This window comes from Oncorhynchus mykiss, chromosome 20 (assembly GCF_057628025.1).
Source record: "Oncorhynchus mykiss isolate SJ-2025 chromosome 20, ASM5762802v1, whole genome shotgun sequence".
In the NCBI taxonomy this organism is placed as follows: Eukaryota; Metazoa; Chordata; class Actinopteri; order Salmoniformes; family Salmonidae; genus Oncorhynchus; species Oncorhynchus mykiss.
The window spans coordinates 3,704,948-3,724,066 of NC_143041.1; the positions used below are offsets into that span (position 1 = coordinate 3,704,948).

Here is a 19,119-nt window from a genome sequence, read left to right on the forward strand (position 1 = left end):
CCCACTCTGTTGGTCCGAATAGTGCCACGAGCCCACACATCCCGCTTCCTCAGCTCTGTAAACAGGGTAGGGCTTGTGTAGAAGTTGTCCACAAACAGTTTGTAGCCCTTCCCCAGCAGTTGAAAATCTAATAACTCCATAACAGAATCATAACTCAGTCCATTACCGGTCGCACAACTGCTCTTCCTCTCATAAACAAAATAATTGCACGTGTAGGCACACACAGAATCAGCCAAGACAAACAGTTTGTAACCCCATTTGGTTGGTTTGTTACACATGTATTGTTTGAGGCTGATTCTGGCCTTTGAGGCTACCATCCTCTCATCGATGGACAGGTTCTGGGCAGGCTGAAAATAGGTCTTGCAGGCCTCAACGATGTTGGTGTAGAGAGCTTTGATTTTGCAGAGCCTATCAAACCTTGGTGTGCCTCTCTTCTTCTCATTCTCCCCATCAACTTCTGGGTCACTGATGTGAAGCGCCCGTGAGATAGTCAGAAACCTTTTACAAGACATGACAGTCATGGGGAAAGGCAGTTGATAGAGAGCTGACGTTTTCCAGTAGTCCCTTAGAGTTTTCAACTTCACCAGCCCCATGTAAATGACCATTGAAAAGTAGCAGAAAAGGTCTGACATGGAAATGGTCTTCCATGCCTCCTGCTTTCCTGCCTGCTTCTTAGCCCCGTACTTATTGGTGTTCGCCACTAGGGAATCAACAACTGATGAGGTGAAAAACAGTTGAAAAAGTTGAAGGGGGCTGTACTTTGCAGTCATGTCTAGTTGAGGTCCTGGCTGCCTTTTGGGTCTAAAAACTGGTGGATTTGGTTCCACATCATCTTCTAACACAGACCCTCTGGTCCTCTGTCTGCAGGTTTCTCTCTTCCCCACTTCCTCTTCTTTGTCACTGACTTCACACCTCTAGATGGCCGGGTAGGTGTGGAGCCGGAGACAGCGGTGGTCCGGCTGGATGAACCCGCTTCAGAGGGAGATGGACACCTAGACATTGGCGGCTCATAATCAGAATCACTGCCACTGTGAAAGATAAAAAAAATCAGTAACAATACTTTCACGTATGAGCCCTGTATCAACATGTAAAATAAACAGATATATATATATAGTACAGGGAACATAATCACTATGGTGAAGTGGTGAAGGGCTGTTCCATTTCATGTTTATGTAAAATAAATGTAATAAATATAACACACACACACACACACACACACACACACACACACACACACACACACACACACACACACACACACACTATAGCCAATGTGTACTTTACATATTTAATTACTCATGATATTTTTATATATTGCAAGTAAAATAAGAAAATCGGAAAAAATAGATATTATTAATTTCAAACGACATTAGCATTAGAACTTACCAGTCCAGCATGGCATCTTCGCCGTGCAGAAACATGTCTTCCGCCTGGGAGTCAAAACTAGCTTCGCTGAAAGATTAATCTTCCTGAAGCAACTCGGTCTCGCTTTCTCTATTAATTTCCTTTAAGTTGTGTTAAATCTGTATACCTAGACTTTGTTTTAGCTTTTCCTGATTTATTCACCATAATTTAAATATATAAACTTGCTGAAAATGCTATTGACTATGTACTGCTATGCGTAACACTCGTGGCTCCATCAAGTAGGATTTGTAATAGCGAATGAACCTCTTTTACGCCAGAGTTTACGACAAAGGCTGGTCTTCAAACATATAACCATTACATATTGCCGTTTACCTCAGCTCATTGGCTATCTTCCAAGCTAAATTTCAAGCTTTGGTGCGCAATGAGGTCATTGATTGGTGTCTTCAAATTGGTTTGTTCCGGTCAATACGTCCCGGGAAAAGAACCATCAAGTATGGTTGTGTTAGTAACAACCAGAGGATTGCAATGAAACCAACCATGACTGGATAAGCATTTGTTTAGTGTGTGTAATTACCACGAACGCTTCGTCCAAAGTTGAATGAGACGGAAATCACGACGCAAGCAGTTTACAAATGTTTCGTGTTAGGCTATAAAAATGGATGTTATTAAACAAAACAAATATTCACTGTGTAGTTAGGACACTTGGCATTGCCACCAGAGGAAGATCTTCAAAGGTAAGCGATTTATTTTATTTTTATTTCTGACTTTCGTGACGCTAATGCTTGGTTGGAAAATGCTAGTAATACTTATGTGTGCGGGGAGCTGTCCTCAGCTTTTGCAGTAAAGCCTTTTTGAAATCTGAAACAGCGGCTGGATTAACTTCTTGGATATAGGGGGCGCTATTTTAATTTTTGGATGAAAAATGTTCCCGTTTTAAACAAGATATTTTGTCACGAAAAGATGCTTGACTATGCATATAATTGACAGCTTTGGAAAGAAAACACTCTGACGTTTCCAAAACTGCAAAGATATTGTCTGTGAGTGCCACAGAACTGATGTTACAGGCGAAACCCAGATAAAAATCCAATCAGGAAGTGCCACATTTTTTTAAACCGCCTCATGCCAATGACTCCTTATATGGCTGTGAATGGGCCACAAATGAGCTTAGGCTTTCTGTCGCTTCCCCAAGGTGTCGACAGCATTGTGACGTATTTGTAGGCATATCATTGGAAGATTGACCATAAGAGACTACATCTACCAGGTGGTCGCTTGGTGTCCTCCGTTGCAATTATTGCGTAATCTCCAGCTGCAGTATTTTTCCGTTCGCTTCTGATGAGAAACCAACTGTCACGACTGATATATTATCGAATAGATATGTGAAAAACACCTTGAGGATTGATTCTGAACAACGTTTGCCATGTTTCTGTCGATATTATGGAGCTAATTTGGAAAAAAGTTTGGCGTTGTAGTGACTGCATTTTCCGGTCTTTTTCTTAGCCAAACGTAATGAACAAAACTGAGCTATTTCGCCAACACAAATAATCTTTTTGGAAAAAATGAACATTTGCTATCTAACTGAGAGTCTCGTCATTGAAATCATCCGAAGTTCTTCAAAGGTAAATGATTTTATTTGAATGCTTTTCTTGTTTTTGTGAAAATGTTGCCTGCTGAATGCTAGGCTTAATGCTATGCTAGGCTATCAATACTCTTACACAAATGCTTGTGTAGCTTTGGTTGAAAAGCATATTTAGAAAATCTGAGATGACAGTGTTGTTAACAAAAGGCTAAGCTTGTGTTTCAATATATTTATTTCATTTCATTTGCGATTTTCATGAATAGGAAAAGTTGCGTTATGTTAATGCGCTTGAGGCTATGATTACGCTCCCGGATACGGGATTGGGCGTCGCTAGAGGTTAATAAGGCATTCATCTTTTAAATTATGTAAGATACATGTATTTACAAGAATGTTTACTTTAACAAATGGTGTATTTAGAATGTTAGCTCTCTGCAGTTTCACCGGATGTTGGCATGGTGGGATGTTAACCTCTCTAAGGTAGGTGAGACGCTAACAAACATATTACTGAACATTTTGAATCCCATCGTACCTTCTCTGCTATGCAATCTGGTTTCAGAGCTGGTCATGGGTGGACCTCAGCCACGTTCAAGGTCCTAAACGACATCATAACCACCATCGATAAGAGACAATTCTGTGCAGCCGTATTCATCGACCTGGCCAAGGCTTTTGACTCTGTCAATCACCACATTCTTATCGGCAGACTCAACAGCCTTGGTTTCTCAAATGATTGCCTCGCCTGGTTCACCAACTACTTATCTGATAGAGTTCAGTGTTTCAAATCGGAGGGCCTGTTGTCCGGACATCCGGCAGTCTCTATGGGGGTGCTACAGGGTTCAATTCTCAGGCAGACTCTCTTCTCTGTATACATCAATGATGGCGCTCTTGCTGCTGATGATTCTCTGATCCACCTCTACGCAGACGACACCATTCTGTATTCTTCTGGCCCCTCTTTATACACTGTGTTAACTAACCTCCAGACGAGCTTCAATGCCATAAAACTCTCCTTCCGTGGCCTCCAACTGCTCTTAAATGCAAGTAAAACTAAATGCATGCTCTTCAACCGATTGCTGCCCGCACCTGCCCGCCTGTCCAGCATCACTAATCTGGATGGTTCTGACAGAATGTGTGGACAACTACATATACCTAGGTTTCTGGTTAGACTGTAAACTCTCCTTCCAGACTCACATTAAACATCTCCAATCCAAAATTAAATCTAGAATCGGCTTCCTATTTCGCAACAAAGCATCCTTCATTCATGCTGCCAAACATAACTCACAGATCACTGCACCTGTACATACACCATCTGTAAACAGCCCATCTATCTACAGTGCCTACCTCATCCCCATACTGTATTTATTTATTTATCTTGCTCATTTGCACCCCAGTATCTCTATTTGCACATTCATCTTCTGCACATCTACCATTCCAGTGTTTAATTGCTACATTGTAATTACTTCGCCACCATTGCCTATTTATTGCCTTACCTCCCTTATCTTACCTCACTTGCACACAATGTATACAGACTTTTTCCCTACTGTATTATTGACTGTGTGTTGGTTTATTCCATGTGTAACTCTGTGTTGTTGTATGTGTCGAACTGGTTGGCTTTATCTTGGCCAGGTTGCAGTTGTAAATGAGAACTGGTTCTCAACTAGCCTACCTGGTTAACAGCTTCTACCCCAAGCCATAAGACTGCTGAACAATGAATCAAATTCCTACCCAGACTATTTGTATTGTCCCCCCCCCCCCTTCCATTTGTTTTGTACACTGCTGCTACTCGCTGTTTATATATGCATAGTCACTTCACCCCTACCTACATGTACAAATTACCTCGACTAACCTGCATGCAAACACTGTAAAAAAATAAAAATGAGTTAATGAGGCCATGTCGCCACTGGTGCAACCTGGAACCAATTTTCAGCGTAGCTCAGTGCTTTCTGTGGTGCCAGCAGAAAATACGAAGCGTAGAGGTTGGTCATGTTCTCTAGTTGCACTGTGATTTGCTCAGTATTCTTTCACTCATGGGGATACGACATCACCGCAAAATCTACGGCCTCGAAAATTCAAGCCCCATGGGTGCTACCATAGAATTACAAGAATGCTCATGGTAATTGGCCACAGATAAAATGATGTACAATCACGCTATATCTAGCTTTGTGTAACGGGATTCTTCCGTCGAAGGAGAGGCGGACCAAAATGCAGCGTGGTTAGAGTTCATGGTTTTTAATAAGAAAACTCAACATGAACAGAATACAAAACAATAAACGTGGCAAAACCGAAACAGTCCTATCTGGTGCAGAAAACACAAAGACAGGAAACAACCACCCACAAAACCCAACACAAAACAGGCTACCTAAATATGGTTCCCAATCAGAGACAATGACTAACACCTGCCACTGATTGAGAACCATATCAGGCGAAACATAGAAATAGACAAACTAGACACACAACATAGAATGCCCACCCAGCTCACGTCCTGACCAACACTAAAACCAGGAAAACACACAAGAACTATGGGCAGAACATGACACTTTGATTGTACTGATCATGTCAACATCATACTTTCAAAATCTTGGCTAGCAAGCTAGACAAGCATTCATCATCATGAATCATGTTGACAATCTACTGGAAATCCTTTTCAATCCTTCATATGAAGGATATGAAGAGAAATTACAGATAAAACGTATCGGTGCTTATTGGACATAAACATTACACAACAAGTTGGAAATCACAAATTCAACAATGAGTGGTTTGGAAGGAATCAGTGGCTAACTGCAAGCATTGGAAAGCAATCTCCAGCCTGCTATTCAGTGGAGTGGCTGTGTGGTCCAAGTCTGGGTTTAAGGGTCACTTTTCCAAGCTTAAAATAATAAACATTCACATGTCATGGGCCAGAAAATGTTTTTTACTTTAGTTCATTTGGTAAATATTTCTTAACTCTTTCTTGAACTGCACTGTTGGCAAAGGGCTTGTAAGTAAGCATTTCATGGTAAGGTCTACACTTGTTGCATTTGGCACGTGACAAATAAAGTTTGATTTGATGGCGGAAGCTCAATCAAGCTAGTTGTCTTGACTTCTTTCATAAGTCATTCTCATTGGCACCAAAAGTGAAAAAAGTGTTGATAGGGATAGAATGCGGTCGGACCATCAGATAATTGGCATATACATTACTCCTACTGAATTTCCACGTGGGTGAGGATATTGGACATTTAATCAAAGGCTTTTGGATGATAACTTGTTTTTAACTAGGACAGAGGAATTTATGACTGAATGTTTCCGACATAACATAGGTACAGTAAATTCACTTATTGTATGGGATACTTTTAAATGTGCCTTTAGAGGCCATGCTATTCAGTACTTATCTCTAAAACAAAAGCAATTTAGGTCAACGAATCCATACTAACAAAGGAAATAGGTCTAACAGAACAGATAGATAGCAATACAAACTGTACCATAGAGACGCAGAATAAGTTGGAGGAAAAACAAAAATAAACTGAGGAACTTATTCAACAATGATCAAGTGTAATATATTATAATAATAAAGCAAACTGGATGGAATATGGGGAAAAATGCACCAAATTAATGTTTTTATCTTCAACATAGAATTGATTGAAACTTGTTAAAAATGACAGTCACCTATGATTCACCAAATTATATTTTGAAAGAGGAAGCAAAGTACTTTAAGTGTATGTTTTCATTTCAGTGTCCTCCATCTCCTCTAACCGAAGCTAATTATATCTATTAATAATGTAAAATGAACATATGTACAGACAGACTCATGTGAAGGTGAAATTACAGAGGAGGAACTTCTTGATGCAATTAAAGCATTTTAAGTCAGGGAAAACTCCAGGGAAAACTCCAGGGAAAACTCCAGGGAAAACTCCAGGGCTGAATGGAAAACCAAACCTTTACCAAAACTGAATGGAATGGAAAACTGAATGGAAAACCAAACCAGGACCATTAGTAGCATGTTTTAACCACTCCTATGTAAATGGTAGCTTATCAGACACTCAACAAGAAGGTCTGAGTTCATTATTACTGAAACAGGATATGTGGGAAATGTAAAGATCCAGTTCATGTAAAAAATTGGAGGCCCCTTACACTTCAGTGTTGTGATGCAAACATTCTAGCAAAATGTTTAGTGCATAGAATTAAAAAGGTTTTGTCGGACATTGTTAATTCTAATTAGACAGGGTTTTTACATGGACGACACATTGGAGATAATGTAAGGCAAGTACTGGAAACAATAGAACACTATAAAAAAAACAGGCCTGCTATTCGTAGCGGACTTTGAAATGGCTTTTGATAAAGTACGACTCTAGTTTATATATAAATGCCTGGAACATTTCAGTTTTGGAGAATCTCTTATAAAATGTGTAGTAGCCTTAGGTGTAAAATAGTAAATAATGTCTACTTATCAGAAGGTTTGAAACTGTCAAAAGGAGTAAAACGGGCTCCCGAATGGCGCAGTGGTCTAAGACACTGCATCTCAGTGCAAGAGTGTCACTGTAGTACCTGGTTGGAATCCGGGCTGCATCACATTTGGCCCAGCACCATCCGGGGTAGGCCGTCATTGTAAATAAGAATTTGTTCTTTACTGACTTGCTTGGTTAAATAATATTTAAAAAACTATCGGCATATCTATTAATTATGGCCATGGAAATGTTAGCTATTAAAATCAGATCCAACAATAATATCAAGGGACTAGAAATACAGGGCTTGAAAACAAAGGTGCCATTGTACGCTGATGATTCATGTTTCTTGGATCCACAACATCATAGAGGATCTAGATCATTTTTGAACCTCTGTGGATTACAACCAAATTATGATCAATGTACTATATTACGTATTGGTTTACAAAAAAAAATACAGATTTTATTTACCATGTAGTTACCAATAAAATGGTCTGATGGTGATGTGATATACTCGGTATACATATCCCGAAATAAATAAATGATCTCACTATAATACATTTTAATAGAAAGTTAGCAAAAAATAGATAAGATCTTGCTACCATGGAAAGGCAAATACCTGTCTATTTGTGGAAAAATCACCCTGATTAACTCTTTAGTCAAATCACAGTTTACCTATTTGCTTATAGTCTTGCCTACACCTAGCTAACTGTTTTTTAAATTATATGAGAAAAAAAGATTCCATTTTATTTGGAACGACAAGCCAGACTAAATTCAACGGGCCTATTTATATAATGAACATGAATTTGGAGGGCAGAAATTATTAAATATTAAAGCATTAGACTTCTCACTAAAGGCTTCAGTCATACAAAAGTTATACTTAAATCAGAACTGGTTCTCAAGCAAATTATTAAGAATGTCTAACCCTATGTTCAAGAAAGGCCTTTTTCCCTTTATTCAGATTACAACCTCTCACTTTCAGTTATTTTAAAAGGAAATAATCTCCCAAATATCGCTATAGCACAAAACATGGTACAAACATTATTGGGCACAGACAAAAGCACAAAGGGCAAGAAGGTAGAGACAACAATTAATCACGCAAAGCAGCCACAACTGTCAGTACGTGTCCATGATTGAGTCTTTAAATTAAGAGATTGAGATAAAATTGTCCAGTTTGAATGTTTGTTGCAGCTCGTTCCAGTCGCTAGCTGCAGCGAACTGAAAAGACGAGAGACCCATGGATGTGTGTGCTTTGGGGACCTTTAACAGAATGTGACTGGCAGAACAGGTGTTGTTTGTGGAGGATGAGGGCTGCAGTAGATATCTCAGATAAGGGGGAGTGAGGCCTAAGAGGGTTTTATAAATAAGCATCAACCAGTGGGTCTTGCGACGGATATACAGAGATGACCAGTTTACAGAAGAGTATAGAGTGCAGTGATGTGTCCTATAAGGAGCATTGGTGGCAAATCTGATGGCCCAATAGTAAAGAACATTTAGGGCCCTTACCTGCCGATCTATAAATGATGTCTCCATAATCTAGCATGGGTAGGATGGTCATCTGAATCAGGGTTAGTTTGGCAGCTGGGGTGAAAGAAGAGCGAATACGATAGAGGAAACCAAGTCTAGATTTAACTTTAGCCTGCAGCTTTGATATGTGCTGAGAGAAGGACAGTGCACTGTTTAGCCATACTCCCAAGTACTTGTATGAGGTGACTACCTCAAGCTCTAAACCCTCAAAGGTAGTAATCACACCTGTGAGGAGAGGGGCATTCTTCTTGCCAAACCACATGACCTTTGTTTTGGAGGTGTTCAGAACAAGGTTAAGGGTAAAGAAAGCTTGTTGGACACTAAGAAAGCTTTGTTGTAGAGCATTTAACACAAAATCTAGTTTAAATAGTACCTGCAATCCACCACGTTAACAGTGAAGAGGCGACTCAGGGATGCTATCCTTCTAGGCAGAGTTGCAAAGAAAAATCCATATCTCAGACTGGCCAATAAAAATAAAATATTAAGATGTGCAAAAGAACACAGACACTTGACAGAGGAACTCTGACTAGAAGGCCAGCATCCCGGAGTCGCCTCTTCACTGTTGAAGCATTCCAGGTGAAGCTGGTTGAGAGAATGGGTGGCTACTTTGAAGAATCTAAATTCAAAAATATATTTTTGATTTTTTTCAACACTTTTTTTGGTTACAACATGATTCCATATGTGTTATTTCATAGTTTTGATGTCTTCACTACTATTCTACAATGTAGAAAATAGTAAAATAAAGAAAAAACCCTTGAATGAGTAGGCATGTCCAAACTTTTGACTGGTACAGTTTTGGTATAATGTGTATATTTATGGCGTTTATACAAATTGCATTTGTAAAAGAGACCTAGGTCTCAATATGTCTTTCCTGTGAAAATAAAGGTTAAATAAATACAAAATTACTAATAATTTCACTGTAATCGATTCACAAAAACATAGTCAAGAACACACTTCATTGTTTTAATACTGGAATGGATTTGAAAAAGAACAGATTAAAAAACTATTTACAAGTTTAAGTCCAATTCAACAGTTTTTTTAGTTAGAAAAAACAAAACAAAACATGGAACTTGAAAATGTCACCATAGTTTGATGCACAGTAAGTCAACAAACTTTCACAATGACAAAGTAAAAAAAAGAAATGTAATTATTTTCCAACAACTAATACTACACATAGGATCCTTAAAAGCGCCATACAATCTATACATTTGTATTTATTTATAATGAACACACTTGCTATCACAAAACAGTTTAGCAAAAGGCCACATTTCCAATGAACTGTTTTGACCACTGTAGCTCTTCTCTGTTGATTCACTCTCTTTCTCTCCATACACAGCATTTTCTGATGCATGTCATCTTCATGAATTACAACATTGGGGGCATTCGACGTTGCAGCAGACTTTAAAGGTTGAGTTCCCGTTGACAACATTGCTGACGCATCCCAGATCTTAGTGTACAATGCCTGGATAGGTATTTAACATATCAGCTAACCACATCACATGATATAGCAATCTGACGGGCCAACTGCACAGTCGATGACTTGGCACACAACCATTGGTTGATGCAATGGAACGCCTGCACATCATGTTGGGCTGGAACTCGACCATTACCTTCTATCTCCTCTACCTCAGAATACAGCCCTCCCACTCATATCCAGGTAGGACCCCTGAGCGTGGGTGTGGCCATGCTGGTGCTGCCTGTACATGTGCCTGAGAGGTATGGGGAAGGACGAGCGGGGGTCCTGACAGAGGCGCAGAGGATAGGAAGAGAAAGGGGGATAGAGGGCAGGGGGTGTGGAGGAGGAGGAGACACAGGATGAAAGAGAGGGATCCAGTGGAGGCAGGAGTGAGGGATGGTGAAGTACCATTTCTGGAAGATAGGGTGCGCCAGAATTGAACTGGGAGAAGGAGCCAATCTCGGTGGGCGCTATCGGGGGGTAGGAGGAGGGCGTGGTGGTCTGGTTCTGGGGACACGTCGTTGGAGGGAGGGAGTGGTTGGTCAGGGAGAAGGGTGGGATGTGAGAAGAGGCAGAAGGCTGGAAAGAGGCGACGGACACAGAGGGAATGGCGGAACAGGAAGAGGGTTGGTAAACTGGATTAGGAAGGGAGGATGGGGGGTGAGTGAAGGAGGAAGGAAGAAAGGACGACCCTACAGAGGGAGCTTGCATCTGAGTCGGGATGGGAATAGACACAGCGGAGTGGACGGAGCCGGAGGAAACATTCGGAAGAGTCCAATTTTGAACTGAAGAGCTAGAAGAGAGGGATGAAGGGAGAGAGGGAAAGGGATAAGATAGAGGTGCGGAATGGGAAGAAAGAGAATAAGGGAGAGAGGGAACGGGGTGTGATTGAGAAGTTGAGGGACTTGAGAGGTTGAAGAAAGACGGAGGGGTGGTTTGGATGACGTTGGAGAGAGGTAGGTTTGGGTAGGGGTATGCTGTGGGGTTAAAGACCAACAGAGGGGGAGTCTGGTTGGAGATGGGGACAGCTTGTAGAGCCTGGTTCGGGGGAGTGAGCATGGAATGGGTGGTCACCCCATTCTGCTGGATGGGTTGACAGGAGGGAGGAGGGAGTGATGGAAAAGAGGTATTTGTGGGTGTGTGAGGACTGAGCAGGCCTTGCTGTGGGATGGATGGAAGGATGGATTGACAGGAGGTGGAGGACAGGAGAGGCTTGGGGGAGGATGAAGTGGAAATAGGCACGGTGGGGTAGGTGAAACTAGTTTGCTGAAGCGAGGGAGATGTGGTGGAGGAAGGGAGTGTAGGAGAAGAGGAGAGAATAGAGGGATAGTCAGTGGTGGCCATGGATGGATAATTAAAAGTAGAAGTGGGGGAGGGTTGGGAGATGGAGGGATCTGAGCGGTAGGAGGACGAAGACTGAGGATGAGGAGCAGGGTCAAAAGAGGAAGAACCAAGAGGAGTGGCTGGATATGTCCCATTGTAAGTGGAAAGACTCATAGTGACGGACCTGCAAGGTAAAAATAAAATACAAATCTCATTATTGACACCTGCTGTGAATGTAACTGACACATAACAGCTGACCAAAGGTGTTGTACCAATGACTTGTTAATTATTTAAAGATATGGATGGGGTGCATCTCAATACTCTAAAGTGTCTTTGTCTCCTCGTCTCCATCTGCACTCACTGACAATAAAGGAGGTTGCAGGTGAAATCCAGCAAAGTCCAGGTAGGCATCCTCGATCTCCGCATTGCTTTTATATAGCCAGGATTTTCATATCAGTGCAGATGAAGCACATATATTTGTAAATGTAACCTTTATTTAACTAGGCAAGTCAGTTTAGAATAAATTAATATTTACATTGATGGCCTACCGGGGAACAGTGGATTAAACTGCCTTTTTCAGGAGCAGAATGACAGATTGGCACCTTGTCAGCTCGGGGATTTGTTCCAGCAACCTTTTGGTTACTGGCCCAACGCTCTAACCACTTGGCTACCTGCCGCCCCAAAGAGCTAACCTTGGCTGCAGATCCTTACTTTAGACAATCAACATGCACCCATTGTGAACTTAAATGTTTATAAACCCACAACTCACCTGTCCATCATTCCATCGGTGACTTTGTTGCCCGATGCATCTTGTGGCCCCTTGGTCATATCGGCCGTGATGTTAGCTGTGATGTCAGTCATCTGGGAGGCAATGAAGGTTTGGCCCACCAGGTCTAGAGCTTGCTGCTGCTCTGGAAGAGGGCTCTCCTGGAAAGGCGTTTCGTTGGAGCCATACCCACACACAGACTCAGGGAGAGGGGGAAGGGATGGAAGAGATGCCAGGGCCAGGCTCTGGAGGTCGGAGGAGGAGGAGGAGGAGGAAGAGGAGTACTGAGACAGGAGCTCAGTGGAGTCACACGGGTCACAGCTCACTGAGAGAGAGGATAGAGGAAGTAGATAGAAAATAGAGGGACAGAAAAACGAGTAAAATAGGATTTTAGTTGATCATTTTAAAAACAATAAACAAAGCATATGCATAAATCAAATCATTGAGGAGGACACAGAAAATGGTCAGAAAAACATCATCATTGCAATTAATGATTGTAGGATGGAAAAGGACTGAACAAGTTGAATGAAATTTGAGTAATATTATTAAACTCACCAATATCTAGAGGTTCATTTAGCTTCCGCTTTTGCCTCACGTCCCTCTGTCTGGAATAAAATAAAAATATAGATAGGTGAGTGTATGTGGAAATATTAGTGTGTATGGATGTGCGTGCATGTGTGTGTGTGAGCATGTGTGTCTGTGTGTGCTATACCTTTTGCTATTCATGCCATCCTCTCTAAAGCCCTTAGCGAAGGGATTGGATTGGATCTTCAGTTCAGTGATCTGCCAATCAGTCACACAGTCAGTAACCATTATGAGAAGAATTGAAAGTATTGTATATTAGAAGTGTATAAAAACATTCTCTGAGAAACTATATTATCTTTTACCCACTTGATATTTTATGCATATATACTGTCACTCGTTCTCTCTCTCTCACACACACCCTTCACCCTTCCTTCCCTTACTTTATTGTTCTGGTAGGCGGTGACGGTGAGGAACTGGGTCTCTGGGAAGATGAAGGAGTGTTGCCCTCCCCCCCACCTCAGCACGTCCCTGGCCTCAATCACGTGTACCCGTGGCTGGTAACGGTGGAGGGAGTGGAGGATGATCTACGAGAAAGAAGAGAGAGCGAGGAAGGAAGAAAGTCATTATTATTGTCATTATAGAAAGTTGGGTATGACATGATCATTTTTGTTTTTAAGAAATAGATATGCCTAGATTCACACCTATTAACACACACACACACACACAAACACACAACACACACACACAGACATCAACCCCCCCACACACACTCACTCACTGTCATACTTTCTTTCTCCCACTACACTCACATATCCCTGTGTGTCCAGCGTGTTGTTGGTGAGCTTGGCGCGGTGGAAGGAGATGCTCCTGCTCTGCCAGTGGGCACCCGTGGCTGGCGAGTCTGGGTGGATAAACACCCGGTCGGGTAAGCGGGCCTCAGCGCCACCCACCACCTGCCAGGTGTCGCCTTGGAAGCGGTAGCGAGAGGTGTCCATGGCCACCATATCCAGCAGCAGGATGTAGCGCAGTGCCGGGTTCAGGCCTGACAGCTTTACCCTCAGTTGGGGGAACATCCTCCTTGGAGGAGGGAGGAAAGAGTGGACGAAGGGAGACAGAAATCAGGTAGGGGAGAAAGAGAGGGAAAGATAATGGTTTTATTACACAAATGTATTACACAATTTTAGAAGCATTACAAAGCATCAATGGCAGCTAGGCTGAATTATTTGATTCAATGTACACATTACATTGGAAGAGAGGAAAAGATAGAGAGAGAAAGAAGAAAAGGGAAAGAAAGAGAGAGAGGGGGATATAAGGAAAGGGAGGGAGATAAAGATAAAGAAACAGAAGGGTGAGAGAGAGAGAAAGAAATAAGAAGTGGGAGAGAGAGAGATTGATAAATATAATCATTTTGAGAAGGCATTTCCCAGTAAATGAATTTCCTTTATTAACCTTTGACCTTTTAGCAGTGGAGATACATTTAAATCAAACTTTATTAAAAAAAAAATCGCAACATGGGTCACAGATGGACAGCACTCACCTGCCCTTCTTGGTGATGATCATCTCTGTGCCCACGGAGCAGAAATGTTTCCACAGTGAACCGTTCTCCAGCTCCATCTTGACGCTGTCCTGCTGGCCTTTACAGGTTGGCTCGCTGGGGGCGGGGGGTGGGGCCAGAGGGTGAGAGGTCATAGCCCCGGCAGCCATGTCATAGGAGGAGGGGTAGAGGGGCATGTGGGCAGGAGGTTCCCTATCTGGTAGGGGGGGCGGCGTATAATTATAATTAATTAGCTTCAGTTAAAATTCAAGTAAGCATGGGAGTGCTGTGCAACCTAACATCTAAATTAAAGGAAATTTCCACCCAAAAACAGGAATGCCACCGGTATGATGCAAAATGCATCTTATTGGCTCTATTTCTGTATTTTGAAAGTTTTATGTCTTGAAAACTTGATTGCTGACATGCAAAATATTTTGGGACTATATCAACATTGGACTAATGAAACAAATACCAAAAGATCATTTTTGGGTGAAATGCTCCTTTAATAAGGGGCCAGAGTATCCCCAATTCAACTTGTAACATTGGTGGCATAGTCATAACAAATGACACCACAATAAGTACATAAGTAATTCCAATTCTGAATTTGGTGTTGATCAATGACCATTTTGGCATTGAGATAAGCATTACCACATAATATTAACTCTCTGACATTCATACTAATACATTTGATCCGATCTTATCATAAAACAATTGACACATTTTGACAAGGTCAACTTTAACCATGATCTGAATTGGACTGGGTAATTATGACAGTATTTCAAAGGATTAACCATGAATTGTAAAGCACCACATGACATGCACACACACTGATGCTTTCTCTCAAATACACATTGACACAGACAGACAGATGCACACACTCGCCTCTGTAGTAGCAGTCTCCCACTCTTTGGTGCCCAAGGGCCAAACTGGGGTACATCTCCACACTCAGCATCTCTTCGTTCTCTCTATACCTCTCTTTCTCTCCTTTTCCTCTCCCTTGCTCAGTAACTCACTATATTTGTCTCTTTCTCTCTCTGTCCATTTACTGCCAATCAGTGTGTTTGTTCTCCAGTGCGATTTGTCCTTGATGTTTCGATCTTCTCCTTGTAGTATTCTCTGAGTTTTCTTTTTGGCTATGGTATTTCTTCTTTTTCCCCCCTTCACTCTGTCTGTCTTGTCCCTCTCTCTTTCTCTTCTTTAAGTGTCCCTCTCGCTCAGGGCCTATGTGTTATATAGGTGAGTGAGGCTTCACACGTCGGGCCAAATGGTTTTCACACTTCCTTCTTTTTAACTCTCCCTAGGACCAACCTGCAGGCTGCAGGCCCCCTCTCTGTTCTCATTCTCTAAACAGACAGCTGACCAATACAAAAACAGCACAGAGCAGCGTGTTTACATCAAGAAATAAGGCCAGTTATATACACACACACACACACACACACACACACACACACACACACACACACACACACACACACACACACACACACACACACACACATACATACATACATATATATATATACACACACAGTACCAGTCAAAAGTTTAGACACCTACTCATTCAAGGGTTTTTCTTTATTTTTAGAAAAAATAAATAAATTGTAGAATAATAGTGAAGACATCAAAACTATGAAACAAGAAGTAGTAAGCAAAAAAGTGTTCAACAAATCAAAATATAATTTATATTTTAAATTCTTCAAAGAAGCCACCCTTTGCTTTGATGACAGCTTTGCAAACTCTTGGCCTTCTCTCAACCAGCTTCATGAGGCCACCTGGAATGCATTTCAATTAACAGGAGTGCCTTGTTAATTTGTGGAATTTATTTCGTTCTTAATGCGTTTGAGCCGATCAGTTGTGCTGTGACAAAGTAGAAATAGCCCTATTTGGTAAAAGACCAAGTCCATTTTATGACAAGAACAGCTCAAATAAGTAAAGAGAAACAACATGAATGTCAGTCAATCCGGAAAATGTCAAGAACTTTTAAAGTTTCTTCATGTGCAGTTGCAAAAACTATCAAGCTCTATGATGAAACTGGCTCTCATGAGGACCATCACAGGAAAGGAAGACCCAGAGTTACCTCTGCTGCAGAGCATAAGTTCATTAGAGTTACCAGATTCAGATATTGCAGCCCAAATAGATGCTTCAAAGAGTTCAAGTAACAGACACATCTCAACATCAACTGTTCAGAGGAGACTGTGTGAATCAGGCCTTCATGGTCGAATTATTGCAAAGAAACCACTACTAAAGGACACCAATAAGAAGAAGAGACTTTCTAGGGACAAGAAACACGAGCAATGGACATTAGACCGGTGGAAATCTGTCCTTAGGTCTGATGAGTCCAAATTTGAGATTTTTGGTTCCAAACGCTGTGTCTTTGTGAAACAGATTATCTCTGCATGTGTGGTTCCCATCGTGAAGCATGGAGGAGGAGGTATGATGGTGTGGAGGTGCTTTGCTAGTGACACTGTCAGTGATTTATTTAGAATTAAAGTCACAATTTTTTGCAAATTTAGTAAAACAGAAATACCTTATTTACATAAGTATTCAGACCCTTTGCTTTGAGACTTGAAATTGAGCTCAGGTGCATCCTGTTTCCATTAATCATCCTTGAGATGTTTCTTCAACTAGATTGGAGTCCACCTGTGGTAAATTCAATTGATTGGACATGACTCTGAAAGGTACAGACCTGTCTATATAAGGTCACACAGTTGACTGCGTGTCAGAGCAAAAACCAAACCATGAATTGTCCGTAGAGCTCCGAGACAGGATTGGGTCAAGGCACAGATCTCGGGAAGGGTACCAAAACATTTCTGCAGCATTAAAAGTCCCCAAGAACAGCATGACCTCCGTCATTCTTAAATGGAAAAAGTTTGGAACCACCAAGACTCTTCCTAGAGCTGGAAGCCACGGCCAAACTGAGCAATCGGGGGAGAAGTGCCTTGGTCAGGGAGGTGGCCAAGAACTCGATGGTCACTCTGACAGAGCTCTAGAGTTCCTCTGTGGAGATGGGAGAACCTTCCAGATGGAGAACCATCTCTGTAGCACTCCACCAATCAGGCCTTTATGGTAGAGTGGTCAGACAGAAGCCACTACTCAATAAAAGACACGTGACAGCCTGCTTGGAGTTTGTCAAAAGGAACCTAAAGACTCTCAGACCATGAGAAACAAGATTATCTGGTCTGATGAAACCAAGATTGAACTCTTTGGCCTGAATGCCAAGCGTCACGTCTGGAGGAAACATGGCACCATCCCTATGGTGAAGCATGGTGGTGGCAGCATCATGCTGTGGATGTGTTTTTCAGGGGAAGGGACTGGGAGACTAGTCAGTATCAAGGCAAAGATGAATGGAGCAAAGTACAGAGAGATCCTTGATGAAAACCTGCTCAACAGCCCTCAGGACCTCAGACTGGGGCGAAGGTTCACCTTCCTATAGGACAACTACCCTAAGCACACAGCCAAGAAAACGCAGGAGTAGCTTTGGTACAAGTTTCTGAATGGGAGAAACTCACCAAATACAGGTGTGCCAAGCTTTCAGCATCATACCCAAGAAGACTCAATGCTGTAATTGCTGCCAAAGGTGCTTCAACAAAGTACTGAGTAAAGGGTCTGAATACTTGTCTAAATGTCATATTTTTGTTTTGTATTTTTTATTTTTTTCTAAAAACCTGTTTTCGCTTTGTCATTATGGGGTTTTGTGTGTAGTTTGATTAGGGGGAAAAGTCTGTAACCTAACAAAATGTGGAAAAAGTCAAGGGGTCTGAATACTTTCAGTATATACACTACATGACCAAAAGTATGTGGACACCTGCTTGTCATACGTCTCATTCCAAAATCATGGGCATTAATATGGAGTTGGTCCCCCCTTTGCTGCTATAACAGACTCTACTCTTCTGGGAAGGCTAGTTGTTTAGAAGCTTGCTTTGTAGATTTGCTTCCATTCAGCCACAAGAGCATTAGTAAGGTTGGGCGAATCAATTATCTCCACAAACCATTACTCTCGCTTTCTGCACAGTTGTCATGCTGAAACAGGAAAGGGTGTTCCCCAAACTGTTGCCACAAAGTTAGAAACACAGAATCGTCTAGAATGTCATTGTATGCTGTAGTGTTAAGATTTCCCCTCACTGAAACAAAGGGGCCTAGCCCAAACCATGAAAAACATCACCAGACCATTTTTCCTCCTCCACCAATCTTACCAGTTGGCACTATGCATTGGGGCAGGTAGCGTTTTTCCTGGCATCCGTCAAACCCAGTTTCGTCCGTCGGACTGCCAGATGGTGAAGCGTGATTCCTCACTCCAGAGAACGCATTTCCACTGCTCCACTGCTGCGGCGAGCATAACAATACTACAGCCGATGAACAGTTATTGGGCTTCCAGAGGTAGTTTGGAACTTGGCAGTGAGTGTTACACCCGAGGACAGACGATTTTTACACGCATACACACTTTAGCACTCAGTGGTCCCGTAATGTAAGCTTGTGTGGCTTACCACATTGTAGACATTTCCACTTCACAATAAGAGCACTTACAGTTGACCGGGGCAGCTCTAGCAGAACATAAATTTGACAAACTGACTTGTTGGAAAGGTGGCATTCTATGACGGTGCCACATTGAAAGTCACTGAGCTCTTCAGTAAGGCC

At 41.8% G+C, this 19,119-nt stretch overlaps 1 protein-coding gene across 1 annotated transcript; it reads right to left on the reverse strand.

The window, feature by feature from the left end:
- Positions 1 to 10,507: 10,507 nt before the first annotated feature.
- Positions 10,508 to 15,436, reverse strand: tbx6 (T-box transcription factor 6). Its single transcript, XM_021575435.3, has 8 exons — positions 15,367 to 15,436; positions 14,488 to 14,701; positions 13,760 to 14,027; positions 13,391 to 13,534; positions 13,138 to 13,208; positions 12,981 to 13,030; positions 12,429 to 12,750; positions 10,508 to 11,843 (listed from the first exon to the last, which is right to left on the reverse strand). Exons 1-8 carry the CDS (start codon positions 15,434 to 15,436, stop codon positions 10,508 to 10,510), a joined length of 2,475 nt encoding a protein of 824 aa, XP_021431110.3.
- Positions 15,437 to 19,119: the final 3,683 nt, after the last annotated feature.

Coding starts and splice junctions, on each gene's coding strand:
- tbx6 (XM_021575435.3), bottom strand. CDS start 15,436: ATGCTGAGTGTGGAGATGTACCCCAGTTTGGCCCTTGGGCACCAAAGA. Junction 13,031..13,137: donor GATGGCATGAATAGCAAAAG/GTATAGCACACA, acceptor ATTTTATTCCAG/ACAGAGGGACGTGAGGCAAA. Junction 11,844..12,428: donor ACCGATGGAATGATGGACAG/GTGAGTTGTGGG, acceptor TTTACCTTGCAG/GTCCGTCACTATGAGTCTTT.